We start from the raw sequence: 15,924 nt of genomic DNA, 5'->3' as shown, positions 1-15,924 counted from the left end.
TTAACAAGCAGTGTAAACTATTGCTATTTATGATTAGTGATGATTATTATAAAAATCAATTACAGTGTAACAATACCCAGTACGACAAAAAATATATAGTCTGTTTCTCAAGAAACGCTTCTAGCATGTTTAGACGATTTTAGAGAAACTGTTTATGATAAATTACATTATATTTGATATACTTAGTAGTAAAAGTAGAACGTCTTGATTTAAAGTTTTATTTATTTATTTATTTATTTATTTATTTAACAAATATAGATAACAAATTACAACATATTAATCAGTCATTCCAATTAACATCTTTGCATACATATACAATACTATCAAAAATACAATTTTACATTATAATAAATAAGAATTACAATAAAATTAAAATAAAATAAATTAACCTTTCAAAACAGGGATATCCGTGAGTTACTCTTTAAACATGTCTGCGTATATGGTAATCATTGATTTAGATTTATTATTTGTTAGATCAAGAGACTTAAAATAATTATCTACGTCAATCAAAAATAGTTTAAATAACGGGTTAGAATTTAGACATTTACATTTATGGATGTGAAATTTTCCCAACAAAATTTATAAATTAACAATAGTACACAGCTTTTTTTCTTTAGATTCAAACAAAGTAATAATTTGTTTACTATTCAGCGTAATCTTGTATGTAGTTTTACACTATAGTTCTCAAAAGAGAGAGAGAGAGAGAGAGAGAGAGAGAGGGAGGGAGAGAGAGAGAGATAGATAGATATTAGTTGGGTATATATTATGTAGAATTTTTAAATGTATTTTTCTAACTTTATTTGTAATGAGGAATTTAAAAGGAACAATTTTTATTGGTACATTTACTACTTAAAATGTCAATACCATTAATGTAGAGATGATTAATAATTTCAGGTTGCTCATTTTGTTTCTTATAACCTTTGATTTAAAGTTTTAAAGCTCTGAAACGCGGAGAGTACTGCATCTGTTCCGGTTTGAAACAGGAAGTGGCGTAGTTTGCGTAACGTGACGTTTGAAATTTGACCGGAACAAATAAACAACACTTCATGCTCGCTTGGTTGCAACTCTCCGGTGTTCTTTACGTCCGTCATCGAACTGGCACTACTAAAGGGATTTTAATTATTTATTATAGCATTTGTCTGTTGAAAAACAACTATGTGGAAATCCCGCAGCGAATGGAGCGAATTTTAACTTTTATTTATTAATTATTGAACACCTCTCAGTTCTAATAGGGCACGGTTTTATCTCGACTATTTATTGTTATGATGAAGGGATTTGCGACCGACTCGATAATCCGGAGAAAGGAGAGCAGCATCGGAGCAGCCAGCCTCCTGTGGCCGATGCTCGGTGCGTGTCTGTGGGCTGCCGCGGTCGCCCACAAGCCGGTGATCATCGTGCACGGCTTGTTCGACAGCTCAGGAGATTTTAAGAACCTTCAGCGCTTCATTAACGAGGTGAGTTCTCGAGTTGGATAAACCGATGATTGGTTTATTCTGGTCGGCAGCACAATGTTTATAAATCACAGTCTTGATGATTGGTTTATTCTGGTCGGCAGCACAATGTTTATAAATCACAGTGTTGATGGGATCAATAAAGTATTCAGATTCAACAGACATTTAAGCAGAGAAACCACCGAACCTGCATGCAACCTGCATGCAAACATCATATGCCTTTAGAGGTGCAACGATTAGTCGACAACTAATCAAGTTATGCCATGTCATTTAGATTAATCGATATTTATACTCAAATAATCCTTCAGACCTTGTTTAGTTTAAAATCGTCCAAATCATCAGAATTTCACCCTCTGAATATTGTCAGATTCATGTAGTACTCCATGAAAGCAGACTTATGTTTGTGTTGAAGCAAAATAATACATTTGCAAACGTGCTATTACTTTGGAAAACAATGATCAACATTTTTGCATATATTTCGGACAAAACAGTAACTGATTCATAATTAATGTTTGTGCATTTTCTGCACTGTCAGTTTGAAATAATGTCCCGATTTTTAATAAAGGGATAGAAATAAAATTATTTTGTAGTGACGGATCAATCAATTATTTAAAATAATTGTTAGTTGCAGCCCTATATACCTTTTTAAAAAATATAATACTTTGTCCTTTCCTCTTTTTTTACAGTCTCATCCTGGAACAAATGTGACCGTGATTGACTTGTTTGACCGAGGTTCCAGCCTGCAGCCCATGTGGAAGCAGGTGGAGGGTTTCAAGGCAGCCGTCTATCCTATAATGCAAAATTCTGCTGAGGGAGTCCATTTTATCTGCTACTCTCAAGGTGTGTGTGTGTGAGTCTCACATACAATTTATTTTACATGATAAAAGCAGTCTTGGCATGTTCTGTAATTACAGTATTATTGCTGCAAAAGCTGACCTTTGAATGACACTGTTCTGTCAACTGTAAGTGTTCATTTACACTATGGCTGCCGGTGAGAAAAGTAAGCATTTGTTTTAGTTTAATCAAAGGCTGGAATTTCCCATGAAGCAGTCTTCATTTCAGTCCATATTGACATTTTCTAAAAGGGAATCTTATCACTAGCGCTTTTGTTCTTTTTTTTCTCTTACAGTGTTAATGATAATGCAGTGAAGTAAAAGCAGCGTGTGTTGGGATAATATTCTTTTTTTCTGTTATTCACCTGTATTTTGTTTGAACAACACATCAGCTATCAGACAATATTCACAGGCATATATTCTTTATCCTCCACAAAAAAACTATTACTGCACTGTAGCTTTCTAAGGAGTTGTGACTGTCTCCACGTATGTCCGGATTGTTTGTTTTAGTACCCTGAGGTGCTACATATATATTTTATTTACTAATCCTACCCTTACAAGTATGTCAAAGCTCGAGGCACCAATATTGTTGATGTTGTTTCAGGTGGATTGATTTGCAGGGGAATCTTGTCCACTTTGCCAGATCACAATGTGCACTCGTTCATCTCGCTGTCCTCGCCTCAGGCCGGACAATATGGCGGTAAGTTCCTTCTTAAAAGCTCGACGCACATGTCAGGGACTAGTTGCTGCTCCTACTCATCAATCAATGCGACATTCTGCTTTTTGTTTTGTCAGACACCGACTACTTGAAGTACCTGTTTCCTCAGTTTGTCAAGTCCAACTTGTACCATCTCTGTTATACAGCCATAGGCCAGCGGGTATCTATCTGCAACTATTGGAATGGTGCGGCTCAAACAATAATTTTTTGTGCAGATTTTATCTTTTTGAAATATCGCATGCTCATCTTTGAAGTAGGGCTGAACAATGGTTATTTTCACACAAGCCTAACCTAGAATTCCAAAACATTTATGTATATTAAATCTGATGTCGTTTATTGTATAACAGATGAATTCATTGCTTGTGTTTGTTAAAAATTCAAGGGAAGAGGACCTTGAAAAAATAATCGCATATTACATCACAATCACAATATTGGAGCACAAAAATCATGATTAGCTTACCAGTATTTTCAAAATGGTTCCGCCCTGCTTTCGAATGACTTTCAAAAGGCCGTTTGTACATGCTAATATAAACAGGTGCCTCTTTTCTTCTTTCTTCAGACCCCCACCACAGGGACATGTACACCAACAGCAGTGATTATCTGGCCCTGCTCAACAGCGACAGACCCAATCCAAATTCAACAGGTCAGCGAATTCCTCTTGCTTGAATTCATCCTGAGGTTCAATGCGTGCACATCCAAGTAATTTTGACCATGTGACACACATTGATCAGTACACAGGAACTACAAAACAAACAACAACATGATGTCCTTTTGAAAAGAGATTTATGTGACATTTCTAGTTGTTTGTAAACCAAAAAATAAAAACACATCCTTTCCATCTGTCAGAATGGAAGAAGAATTTCTTGAGACTCAACAAACTGGTGCTAGTTGGAGGACCAGACGATGGAGTCATCACACCCTGGCAGTCGAGGTGAGTTCTTATTTTGACGAAACAATGTTTGTACTGTACTGTTTCCTACACATTACTTCTCCTTTTAATATCAATGAGTGACTATAGAACACCCTGTTTTTTCCCTTTTGCATGTGGATGAACAGATGACACTCATGTGATGCTCACACACACACACACACACACACACATTCTGCTTTCCGTTTGTATGTTTTAGTCAGTTTGGCTTCTTCGATGACAATGAGACTGTTGTTGAGATGCAGCGACAAGGCGTGAGTAAAATCCAACTTTGGACATATGTACTGTATGATTCGTTCCAAGTACCCATGTTTTTTTATGTGATTTGAGGAGCCATTGTTACTTAAATTTGCTACGATAATAAACATTGAGACAGTAATGGACATTACTTAATGGATTTTACATCATTGCATGAAACTAAAGTAATTGCTGTATCATCGTTTAGCGATTAATATAGCGAGAAGGAACTGGAGAAAAGCTAACCCAGAAGTAAAACTCAATTTTCTTGATTCCAGGTCTACTTAAAGGATATCTTTGGTCTGAAGACACTGGCGGCTCGTGGCGATCTGATCTTGTGTTCTGTTCCTTACGTCCAACATGTCTGGTGGCACTCAAATGAGACTGTATTTCACACTTGTATGGAGAAGTGGCTGGTTTAGAACCAAAACATCAATATTTTTATGACATTAGCTTCATGGGGTATTACAGGAGGGCTCCTCGGCTTACAACGGGGTTCCGTTCCTACTGCGGCAACGTAATCCAAATGTGTATGTAAGACGGAATGCGTCTGTCACCATAAACTTTGCTAATGCAGTAGTAAAGTCAAAATTGATGTGAATATTTGTCTTAAAAACGATGCTAAAAATATCAAACAAGCGAAAAACTAAGTTCAGCACTAACTGAGCATTCCTTCTTGTGCCACGTGACAACGTATTTGTACGCTGCCGAGTAAATTAGTACATTGCAGCGTATGTAACCTTGAAATGTTATCCATTTAAAGTAAATATTGGGATAAATACTTCTAAAACCATAGATATTAACGATTAAATGGAAAAGCATTAAGCACAGGTGTAACTGAGCCCGCCATCTGCTGCTGCAACGGTGTATTCTCACGCCATATCGGTAGCCTAACCGTCATAAACCGAGGCCCCCCCTGTATGTGAACCTCAACATTTTGGGGTCTAATGGCAATCTTGTCATTTTGAGGTAATAATGATATATCGTTTTTGTTTTTTTATTGCAAAGACAACATTGAAGGCACAAAACAACAACTGACATCAACTGCAAAATTGGTTGACCAGCATTTAAGCTATTCCCGAGAACAGTAATTTATTTGCATGCAACTCCAGAATTGTTGTGTACAACTGCGAGGGATCATTTCCATGTGTGTGTAGCAATTCTTGGTTGCACACTTGTACATCAAAGTGACACGACAGTGCCTGAGCGACGTTCTGTCATCTTGTGTTGTCGCCTTACTCCTATTTAATGCAGTTTTTTTTTTTTTTTTTTTTTTTTTTTTATAAATGTTATGGTTTTCCATGTTTTCTTGTCAATAACAATAGCTATATTATGAGTAGGACCAGTTTTACTAGATGACGCCTTAAATTCCCCCCTCATACCTCAGTGTTATATTTCCCATACCGCAAGTGCTAAGATAAACTGCCTGTTGTGATACTGCTAAATGAATGGAAGGATGGTGACTTTAAATTAATAGCCAGAGTGCAGTATTATGTAAATGCATACTTGTCCTTTCTTTCATCACCATTCACGTGTCACTTTTTACCTTCGCCTATAGAGGTTAGTTATTTGAGAAACCTTTGATTGTGTGCCCGTCTTGCGAGGGATTTGATTCTCATAATAATTGTTCTGTACTCTTTCAGATAAGGATAATATGGTTATAGGAACTTTTATCATGGGTGGATCTGAAGGGATTTCTGTTAAACTTCCTGGAAAGAATTAACAACTATGATGAATCATAAAACATGAGAGTGACCGGTTTTACTGAAAAGGGAAGACGAGCAGATCTGTTTGAAGCCTTTAATTGTATGGCATTTTGTTGGAATATTTTGCATTCTTTGTATCATGTACTGTATGCTTGCACAAATTCATTTACTTAGGTTTGATGGGATGTTATATCTCATGTTCATTGTATGCCTCTACAAGGTGAAAACTTGTACTTTTTAAAATTGTAATAGATACAACTATTTTGACAATGTCCTAAAATTTCTAGTGTGTAATTTGTTTGAGAAGTTGTTAAATGTCTTACCTCAATAAACGTTTTGAAACATGTGCTTTGAGTGGTACCATTTAGAAAATAATATACATAAATAGTAGTATTAAATAAATTAAATAATACAATATTTAATATTATTCTAGTATAGCCTATATTTGCGATAGTTAATAGAAGCAGAAAAACATTTTTATGTAAGACGACTGACATGGGAGAAGGAGCTGGATGGTATGAGTCCACTGTAATCTGTTTAAGAATGCATTCAATCAGTCTTTCCTCAATAAAAGGTTTAAAACGTGATCTGAGCAATATTTTTTAGAAAACATATCCAGTAGTATTTCTGTGAATCAAATAATGAGAAATACAATCACGAAAGTTTACACTATTTAATAAATCACGTTTAACGTTTCCCTGCACCGTGTTGCAAACTAAAGTATGAAAAAAATACATTTCCCGTCATGCATCGCGCACCGGAAAGACGTGTCCATCTTGGCGGATATGTGCGAGCAGCGCCGCATGAAGGCCCTTTTCCGCCTCTGAGAAGTGTGCTCCAGACCGTCAGACACCAGTGAGTGAAATATACATTTTAAGTTGCACTTTAGAGTACACAAAACAAGTGTTGCGGCATTAATCGAAACGATATTGACTCCCGGTTTTCCCAAAAGCTGAGACTAGCATAGTAATTTTGTGAAATCTCTTATTTTCCTCCGACGGGTTTTCGTCCTGCATAACAATGCTAAGCGCTAGCATGTTGCTAAATTTTAGCCCATGTGGAAGCTAGCTAATGAGCGGCTAACTACGTTTAACTCTAAATTCTGTATTTATGTTACGCACCTACTGTTACTATAGCACAGTTGGCAAGTTTCAATTTTACATTTGTAGGAAATCGTATGCGATGGTTTGTTTCAAGGCGGTCTATGGCTAACGTGTTGGGAGATGCGCGTCAACGAAGGCCCTGCTTGGGAAAGAAACTTACTTGCCGTTACTCTTATTAAGCAGCCGAAGCGCCACGTGTGTGGCGTGTAATGTGATGTCTCTTAATAGTCATACCTGAGTAGTCATATAATTCATTCAAACGTAAATTTTTAGCCCTCCTGCAAGCTTCAAATACGTTTGAACCCTTGTGAACACATTTTGTGTCGCATAGTTCTCCAAATGCCCGTTTCACTTGAAAATACACATGAAGCACTTTATAGCAGGCAAGCACTGTAAAACAAAACGCTTTCATTGTGCACAGTGACTGAATGGGAGACTGCACCGGCAGTGGCTGAGACTCCTGAGATCAAGCTGTTTGGCAAATGGAGCACTGATGATGTCCAGATCAATGACATCTCCCTGCAGGTGAGCAACCCCCTTGTGGCAATGTTTTGTTGACTAAAGCGAGGCTAGAGTCACGCCTCGGCACTGATCCGTTGTCCCGGTGTGCTAGAGCACTCGCAGAGGAAATGTCTCTGCATATTCATTGGCTGTCATCTCCAGTGGTTCAACCAATCACCCGCTTAGACACATGACACGTTTAATAGGCACTTAATAGGCACCTCAAATGATGAGAAATGAACAATAGTGTGCTTGAGTTGTTTAATTGCTCTTTTGGGTTGCAGGACTACATTGCCGTGAAGGAGAAGTACGCCAAGTACCTGCCGCACTCTGGTGGCCGTTATGCCGCCAAGCGTTTCCGCAAGGCCCAGTGCCCCATCGTGGAGCGTCTGACCAACTCTATGATGATGCACGGCCGCAACAACGGCAAGAAGCTGATGACCGTGCGCATCGTCAAGCACGCCTTCGAAATCATCCACCTGCTGACCGGAGAGGTGCGGTAACATTAAATCGGGTCTCAATAGAAGGAATCAAGTTTACCTTCTATGACATCTCTGCAAAGCGAGGCTAGAGTCACGCCTTGACATTGCACCGTTGTCCTGGTGTGCTAGAGCGCTCGCAGAATAAAACGTCTCTGCTTATTCATTGGCTGTCGCCTCCTGTGGCTCAGCCAATCACCAGCTTGGATACATGACCTATTGAATGACAAGTCGACCGTGCTGATAAATCTGTGATCAGTCAAGTTGAGCTGTTAAAGAATATAAAAGGGAAAACAATTGTAAGAAATGTATATGTTTTTTAAATTAACTTTTGTTGAGTACGCTTGAACCAAGACACTCTGACGTGAGCATTTGCTGTACCAAAGAAAGTTGAAGTAGTTTAATCAACATTTTTAGCAGAAGATCTGCATCAATTCTGGAAGCTTCCTAAAAATTTGATGCTGTTACATTTTATTGTAGAATCCCCTCCAAGTCTTGGTGAATGCCATCATCAACAGTGGCCCCCGTGAGGACTCCACCCGTATTGGGCGCGCCGGTACGGTCAGGAGGCAGGCTGTGGATGTGTCACCCCTCCGCAGAGTCAACCAGGTAAACCCCAGTGCTAAACTTCACATGCTGTTGTATTGAAGCGCTTGATGAATGACAAAATTGCCCATCAATTTTGTTTTTTATTATTCAACGTGAGGCTAGAGTCACACCTTGACAATTTGTTGTCCTGGTGTGCTAGAGCGCTCGCAGAGTAAAACGTCTGTGCTTATTCATTGGCTGTCGTCTGGGGTGGCACGGCCAATCACCAACTCAGACACATCACGTTGCCTGTGTTTGCGTAGCCGTGTTTGTCCACCTGGAGCCCCCCAGAGTAATATTGTTGTCGTCTTGTAGGCTATTTGGCTGCTGTGCACAGGCGCAAGAGAAGCTGCTTTCAGGAACATCAAGACCATTGCAGAGTGCCTGGCTGATGAGCTCATCAATGCTGCAAAGGTCTGGTCATGTAGTTTAATTGCTGTACCTTGAATGCAATGGCCCCGAATGTACTGTATCATTCATGGAACTTTGGGATCTTTTTTTCAGGGTTCATCTAACTCTTACGCTATCAAGAAGAAAGACGAGTTGGAGAGAGTTGCCAAGTCCAACCGTTAAATGTCCTTTCTAGCAAATCAATAAATTTGAATATGTCACTTTCCTGTTCTGGGGTTTATCAGACCTTACTCTACATTTGTGATGTACAGAAAGTTTCTAGTTTTATTTGAATGTGATACTTTGCAGTAGTATCATAAGTGCTGCAATTCACAATGAGTGAAGCAAAGGGCAACTTTGGAGTGGAAATACCTCAAATTGAGCCGAGCTAGAGCTACATAGTTCACAACAATTGGGCCCAAGTTAATGTTGCAAAATGTTAACTGAATAAATAGTCAGTTAACTGCGTCACTTTTTTGGGTGGCGTGCTAAGATGTTTCTAATGTAAAATGGGTGCAGTCAAGGTTTCGAAACCCTGTTAAGTGTAACAAATTTCAGGGACGTTCATGTAGGCCTATGTAAGATGAAGATGTGATTATGTATAATGACTTTCAGTTACAAGAGCCCTCTGAGGGACTGAGTTTAACACACATGCAGATTTAACCCGCACACCCCTTGTCATGTGGGGTCTGTCACATTTAAAATAAACAGGAAAACAAATGGGACCAAACTAAAAATGTTTTGTATTCACCAGACACTTTAATAGGTGCACCTTTACAATCACATTCAATACAAAAGTTGTAGCAAATCCTAACTATACAAAAGCATGATTCTAATATTCCCCCCAGTGGCTAAATCACAACCGAAGCATTAAAACGTGATGCAGTCCTACAATGCCGCAAAGCACAAAATGCTTAGTTTCTTTAATCCAAAAGTAAACATCTCCCCAAAAAGTGTGGGCACCAGTGAAGTGGCAGGACTGGGCAGAAGCCAGAAATAGGTGTGTGGTCTAACTCAACTGATGCTAGTTGACTTTGACAGGTGTAAATCATGCAAGCTGCACTACTAACTCTGCGTTTCCTCCAACAATGAGGATTTTGGTCCAAAACGTTCTGTGAAGCGACCCACCGCGACGGCAATGAGGGATCCAAACGCTGACAACTTTTACACAGACAATCAGAAATATGTGTGCTTCTTATTGACAAGGAGGCAAAGCGAGGACAGAGAAGCTCCCAATTTGGCGGCCTCGCTGCAGGCTGTAGGCAAGAAGGTGTAGTCCTGCAGCTTCTGGAAGGCCTGCACACAAACACGAAGAATCATTGCATTTCCAATAGCATTCCATAACATTTTGCCATGTGCCTTAAAAAAAGAATTCTTGACTTTTTAGCATTTTGGGGGTTGGACTTACAGCCACACTGTCAGGACATTCTTCCGCTGGCCTGTGGAGCAGGAAGTCCCTCTTGGATGGGCCCTTTATGTAGACGCAGTTGGCTGCAGACTGCTCGGACACAGTAAGAACCTCATAATGGTGGTCGGTCAGCTGTTCTACCATCTGGATGCACAAAAATTGAATAATGCCATGTGACACGTTACTTACTTTTGGCCCACATGAGAACCTCACAATATTGGAAAAGATTTACAAGCAGTTTTTAACCACTGTAACAAACATGATGAAAATGAACACTCCAACCTTCAGGAGTTCGTTGGTTCGGCATCACTTCAACTTTCCGCATCTGCCCAATTACGGAACAAAGTGACGTATATAGAAAACACACCCACCCGCAGAGTCTTCTTGGCCCCTTCGCTGTTGCTGATGACGATGGTGTTGGCGCCTCCCATCGAGCAGATGTTTTTCAGTCGAATCCCGCCGCAGACTGGCACGGTGGACACGGAAAAGTCCTGAACATGTCGAAGCGGAAAACGTTTCGTTAACATGTCCGAGAAGGATTTTACGGACTATCATTCAAGACTGTTTTGAGGTGAAAATCGGCACAGTGGGCAAATGTGGAGGTCCTAATGACTTGGGTTTGCCAGAGCCCCCAAATGCACCCCGGCATAACAGCATGGTATCAAAAACACAGGCGTTACTAAAACAATCAGTAACGCCTGTGCTTCATCTGTTCAAGTGAGTCATAGTAATGATTCCCAAATATGCAGTCGTGGAACAGCTGCTTTTTGGTCCGTATGCAATTCCACTGCATTGCTCAGATTTTTTTTTTTTTAATTCCTTGCATTACCATTTTATAAATCTATACATTTTTTAATGTTATTTTCTAATTTCTTGCAATGGTGAAATTGTTGGTTTTATTAGCTTTAAACTACAATCATTAAAAGGGAAGTCAACGCAAACATTTTTTTTCCAAGACTATGTTCTATGCAAGCCCACTAGTTGAAACAGGGCATTCTGATAAATATTGCTTTTGTGGAATAAGTGTTAATCCACTTGTTTTCAGCCATCTCTGGGGGCGGCCATTTTGTCTTCCGTCAACTGAAAATTACATCACAACTGCTCACAACGACCAATCACGGCTCAGATTCGGAAAACAGGCCAGCCGTGATTGGTTGTTGTGAGCAGTTGTGATGTCACTTTCAGTCGACAGAAAACAAAATGGCCGCCTCCAGTCATGGCTAAAAACGAGTGCATTTTGCTGCTTAACTCATATTCCACAAACATAAAATTAATCAGAATGCCGTTTTTCAACTAGTGGGCCTGCTGGGAACATATTCTTGAAAAAAATATGTTTGGGTTGACTTCCGCTTTACATATTTAACGCTGTATATAGTGAATCTAATAGACAAGTTCACCTATTTTTACTGAACTGCCAGAACAACTGAAATAAAATAACATTTTCCACAAAATGCTAATATGTTGCAATGCACCCGGTAATGCAATTATGTCTCACAGAAACAGGTCAAATTCTGCCTGTGATGATTCTGAAACATGATAACGTTAACCCCTAATACTATTAACCCCTCTCACCCCCACCCCCCACACGTGTGTATAAGCACTTAAGAGAAGCGAGGGAATCAATATCTACAATGAAAAGTGGCCATGTGACATACAGTACTAATGGCCTCGTTTTCAGCCAAAAGCAAATTCCCATTCATCGCCACTTCCACTCCCAATTCCCCAAATGTAACAGCACAAACAGTGCCACCTGCTCACTCTGGCAGCCAGGTAATAAAACCCAAGTGACTGATTCGTCATCTTCATCACTCATCTTTTCCACTCTCACCCGAAACGTGTCCGCCAGCACCTCTGCTCCCTTGTGGTTGGTGTAGGAGGAGATTCCGACAAAGAACTCCCTCCCCGTGAAGAGGACGTCACTGCCCTCCAGCGTGGCCCCTCCGGAGTCCCCCGGGGCCCCGCCCATCTCCACCACGGTCATGTTGAGCTCGGACATCACCCTGCGCACCGCCTCCACCTGCGCAGGACACAAGTGGGGAACAGTCAGTAGAGGGAGGTAACAAAGTACAATTACTTGTTACTCTACTTAAAGAGGAAGTCACCCCAAGCATATTTTTTTTCAAGAATATGTTCCATGCAAGGTGGTCGACTGGTTAGCACGTCCGCCTCACAGTTCAAAGGTCGTGGGTTCGATCCCGGCCCCGGCCTCCCTGTGTGGAGTTTGCATGTTCTCCCCGTGCCTGCGTGGGTTTTCTCCGGGTACTCCGGTTTCCTCCCACATTCCAAAAGCATGCATGGTAAGTTGATTGGACTCTCTAAATTGCCCCTAGGTGTGATTGTGAGTGCGGATGTTTGTCTCTGTGTGCCCTGCGATTGGCTGGCAACCAATTCAGGGTGTCCCCTGCCTACTGCCCGAAGACAGCTGGGATAGGCTCCAGCACGCCCCGCGACCCTTGTGAGGATATGCGGTATAGACAATGGATGGATGGATGAATGGATGGATGTTCCATGCAGGCACACTAGTTGAAACAAGGCATTCTGATTAATATTGCGGAAAATGAGTTCAGCAGCAAAACCCACCCGTTTTTAGCCATCTCGGGGGTGGCCATTTTGTCTCTTCTGTCGACTGAAAATGACATCACAGATGCGCAGGGCACAGATAACGTCCAATCATGGCTCAGCTTCAGAAAACAGGTGAGCTGTGGCTGGTCGTTTACCTGAGCCCCGAGCAACTTCGATGTAATTTTCAGTCAACAGAAGGGACAAAATGGCCGCCATCAGAGATCGCTAAAAATGGATGGATTAACTCTGATTCCATAAACGCAATATTTATCAGAATGCCTTGTTTCAACTAGTGGGCCTGCAAAGAATACATTCTTGAAAAAAATGTTTTGGTTGACTTCCCCTATAAGTAGATTGATTTAGCCAAAACGAGTGCCTTGCCGCCATCTGGTGGCATTTTGGTGCCAAGGAACTATGTTGAAGTGAGTTGAGGTTTCATTTTTACTTGCTTTGCTTCATGTTAATTGACCTTTATTTTAGCGTAAGCCTATCATGTATAAAAAAAATCTGATATTGTTTATTGTAATATAGAGCAATTCATTGCTTGCTTGTTAAAAAATACATGATATGAATACATAATCACATATTAAAGGGACAAAAGTTTTTGTTTTATGAGATTTCTCACAATTGTTCAGCCCTAACTCCTACTGCCAAAATTCCAGTTGGCAATGATCCAAATCTTGATTTTTCCGTTCGTGGTCACATAATGTCAAATTGTGTTCACATGATGGCACAGCTGCAAGCTTCTGAATGCTTTCCTTGTTTGGATTTTCAAGGAAAAGGATAATTTCCCTTGCAGGTTCATTAGTTCTGCATTGTCTTCTTGGCCCAACACTGCCCCCCACCCACCCAAATGTTCATTTCGGATGCTCACAGAGCTTTTGCTCATATGATGATGTGTTACGTTTTTCTACTGAACTCATTCACTGCCAGACATTTTCAGACTCTCTTTTACACCCACGTCTGAAAAAATTGAAAAAAATGCAAATAACTTCCTGGGATTGAATGTCTGACCCGTGAAAAGACAAATAAATACATCAATGGTAGTGAATGAGTTAGGCAGTGAATGAGTTAATGTCATAAGCTACAAAAAAATGGTAAAACCACAAAAGGTTGCACACAAACTGTGGAAACACATACAAACATTTTATTTATATTTTAATTGCTATTATTGTAGCATATTTTTTCTTTCTTACCAATGTATTCTCTCATTGTCCTTTCAAGTTATATCTAAAGTTGAGTTTTTAAGGATTCAAGGAATTTTCCTCTAAATTCAAGGATACAAAGATCCAAGGACTTTCTTTTGTCATACCAACACACATTTCCACATGAAATGGCACAAAATACAATCCCAGAGGTCCCGGGTTAGCCCAGCAAGTCCCAAGACTTGTGAAAATAGTTGAATAAATACCAAGTTTTGAAAATCAATGAATAATCGTTTTATTAATCTAGATTTCCTAATCACAATAATCGTGATTAGTTTCCCACAATCGTCCCGCTCTATTAAAGACATGAAAATGACATGACTTGTCAACAGGAAATGAAAAAAAAAGAACATGACTGTTAGCATGTTGGTGCTGCGCGTTTACCTCGCTGCGCCTTTGCTGATTGAAGGGCCTGGTGATGAGCGCCGTATCACCTTGGATCACGGCCACGTCCTCTACCTTCCAGCTCATCGGCAGCTCCGGGTCGGGAGGGATCTCGATCAGCTGCAGGCCCACCTTCTGCCTCAGCGCCCCCGTCAGGCAGCCGAACTGACGCTGGGCCTTGGCCAAGTCCACTGAGACCTCCTTGTTCTCGCCGTTGTCTCCCACCACCTTCCCGAAGGTCTCTGGGATGCCTCGCACCACTGCGTGGGTGAAATGGCCATACGGGCACATGTTTGCCATCTCTGTGGATCAGAGTAGGGGTGTCTGGACAAAATGCCAAGAGGAGGAACAACTTCTTCCCTGTCGTGTTGGATTTGGAGTGATTTGGGATCAAATGGAGACACCCTCTACCTCCTATTGTGCATTCTTACGAAAAGAAGCAGATGTTCCCCACCTATGGAAAGAGATATTAACTTTAATCAGGGCAAAGATAACAGAGTTAGAAATAAACAGGCATTGGCCACGTGGATTAAATAAGAATTATTTACTCATTTACAAGAGAGCTCCCTTTGGAAAAATACGACTACGAAAACAAACAAACAAACGCATCATCATTGTCCAAAAGTGTATTTACTAGTATATATTTTTGAAAACTTTCCCAACCTAAATATGCTGCTCAAACGTCATTCAAGGGATTCGATTCTGCAGTTTTAACTAAAACAATTGAAAGTTTTACCCATCAATGTAACAAAAAAAAATGTTTATTAAAATGTTTGTACCCATCAGTTTTGGTTTTAGTTTAGCACCGGTGCAGACAATTTGGAATGTATAGTGCAACGCCCAACTCTTATCCTTTCACATTGCAACCTTTAAATCATCCAATGGGAAACTACAGGGGGGAAAAACTCACAAAAGACATTAAAGTAAATGTCCTTACCACTTCAAAGCCTGGAGGTGAGACACTCGGCCACGTTCGCCACTGTTTGATGTATTCCCAAACAGGGCCGTTTCCCGTTATCCTGCTTTTCACTCCTATCCCCCCGCCCACCGCTGTGTTGACCGGTACTACTTCCCAGTAAGCGTTTCAAAATAAATCAACTTTACACTTCACAGCCTCAACTTTTCGGATTCAAAATTGAGACTCGTCGTATTTGCCGCGAAGTGCTAAGACGAACGTGACTTTACGACGTGTAAATGACAAATCTGAACGCCATGCCTGCCGAGCTAATGATGGCATTTGCTCATTTGACGTGTCATTTCCGGTTTGTTGGTTTACGTTTACTTTGACACATATTTACCCCAACACAATTATTATTGACTCCAGATCAATTTAACATCCTAAACAAGCACAAGGTCGTAGTTTTTTTTTTGTTTATTAAATTATTTATCCATGCAATATATGTAAGAGTGAAGACAAGTTCAAACTAATTA

The 15,924-nt window shown here is 40.3% G+C and overlaps 3 protein-coding genes and 3 non-coding genes across 6 annotated transcripts; 5 read left to right on the top strand and 1 right to left on the bottom strand.

The window, feature by feature from the left end:
• The first annotated feature begins 1,017 nt into the window (after positions 1 to 1,017).
• On the top strand, positions 1,018 to 6,219 carry ppt2b (palmitoyl-protein thioesterase 2b). The gene is made up of 8 exons (XM_086014413.1): positions 1,018 to 1,454; positions 2,138 to 2,291; positions 2,889 to 2,984; positions 3,080 to 3,187; positions 3,562 to 3,645; positions 3,849 to 3,933; positions 4,130 to 4,184; positions 4,446 to 6,219. Exons 1-8 carry the CDS (start codon positions 1,263 to 1,265, stop codon positions 4,587 to 4,589), a joined length of 918 nt encoding a protein of 305 aa, XP_085870539.1. The 5' UTR covers positions 1,018 to 1,262; the 3' UTR covers positions 4,590 to 6,219.
• Positions 6,220 to 6,608: 389 nt separating this feature from the next.
• rps5 (ribosomal protein S5) lies at positions 6,609 to 9,155 on the top strand. The gene is made up of 6 exons (XM_086014415.1): positions 6,609 to 6,728; positions 7,398 to 7,501; positions 7,762 to 7,971; positions 8,437 to 8,565; positions 8,860 to 8,958; positions 9,049 to 9,155. Coding segments are annotated over exons 1-6 (612 nt in total). The 5' UTR covers positions 6,609 to 6,727; the 3' UTR covers positions 9,118 to 9,155.
• On the top strand, positions 7,539 to 7,671 carry LOC147132491 (small nucleolar RNA SNORA3/SNORA45 family). The gene has a single exon (XR_015082327.1). It is a non-coding gene; the product is annotated as a small nucleolar RNA SNORA3/SNORA45 family (small nucleolar RNA).
• On the top strand, positions 8,038 to 8,171 carry LOC147132490 (small nucleolar RNA SNORA3/SNORA45 family). The gene has a single exon (XR_015082324.1). It is a non-coding gene; the product is annotated as a small nucleolar RNA SNORA3/SNORA45 family (small nucleolar RNA).
• Positions 8,657 to 8,787, top strand: LOC147132489 (small nucleolar RNA SNORA3/SNORA45 family). The gene has a single exon (XR_015082326.1). It is a non-coding gene; the product is annotated as a small nucleolar RNA SNORA3/SNORA45 family (small nucleolar RNA).
• Positions 9,156 to 9,673: 518 nt separating the features above from the next.
• On the bottom strand, positions 9,674 to 15,706 carry ddah2 (DDAH family member 2, ADMA-independent). The gene is made up of 6 exons (XM_086014414.1): positions 15,431 to 15,706; positions 14,494 to 14,947; positions 12,171 to 12,359; positions 10,714 to 10,833; positions 10,343 to 10,486; positions 9,674 to 10,230 (listed from the first exon to the last, which is right to left on the bottom strand). The coding sequence occupies exons 2-6, from the start codon at positions 14,791 to 14,793 to the stop codon at positions 10,111 to 10,113; spliced, it is 873 nt and encodes a 290-aa protein (XP_085870540.1). The 5' UTR covers positions 14,794 to 14,947; positions 15,431 to 15,706; the 3' UTR covers positions 9,674 to 10,110.
• Positions 15,707 to 15,924: the final 218 nt, after the last annotated feature.

Source organism: Filicampus tigris, chromosome 18, assembly GCF_054856515.1.
Source record: "Filicampus tigris isolate MCC_2025a chromosome 18, RoL_Ftig_1.0, whole genome shotgun sequence".
NCBI classification, from domain to species: domain Eukaryota; kingdom Metazoa; phylum Chordata; class Actinopteri; order Syngnathiformes; family Syngnathidae; genus Filicampus; species Filicampus tigris.
This window is presented reverse-complemented; position numbering and strand designations above follow the sequence as displayed.

Bases quoted from the DNA above. Each gene is read 5' to 3' on its own strand.
- ppt2b (XM_086014413.1), top strand. From the start codon at position 1,263: ATGATGAAGGGATTTGCGACCGACTCGATAATCCGGAGAAAGGAGAGC. The intron at 2,985-3,079 runs GTAAGTTCCTTC...TTGTTTTGTCAG, and splicing joins TCAGGCCGGACAATATGGCG to ACACCGACTACTTGAAGTAC. The intron at 3,646-3,848 runs GTCAGCGAATTC...TCCATCTGTCAG, and splicing joins ACCCAATCCAAATTCAACAG to AATGGAAGAAGAATTTCTTG.
- rps5 (XM_086014415.1), top strand. The intron at 7,502-7,761 runs GTGAGCAACCCC...TTTGGGTTGCAG, and splicing joins TCAATGACATCTCCCTGCAG to GACTACATTGCCGTGAAGGA. The intron at 8,959-9,048 runs GTCTGGTCATGT...TCTTTTTTTCAG, and splicing joins AGCTCATCAATGCTGCAAAG to GGTTCATCTAACTCTTACGC.
- ddah2 (XM_086014414.1), bottom strand. From the start codon at position 14,793: ATGGCAAACATGTGCCCGTATGGCCATTTCACCCACGCAGTGGTGCGA. The intron at 12,360-14,493 runs GTAAACGCGCAG...TGTCCTGCGCAG, and splicing joins ATCAGCAAAGGCGCAGCGAG to GTGGAGGCGGTGCGCAGGGT. The intron at 10,487-10,713 runs GTGGGTGTGTTT...TTGTGCATCCAG, and splicing joins GGGCCAAGAAGACTCTGCGG to ATGGTAGAACAGCTGACCGA.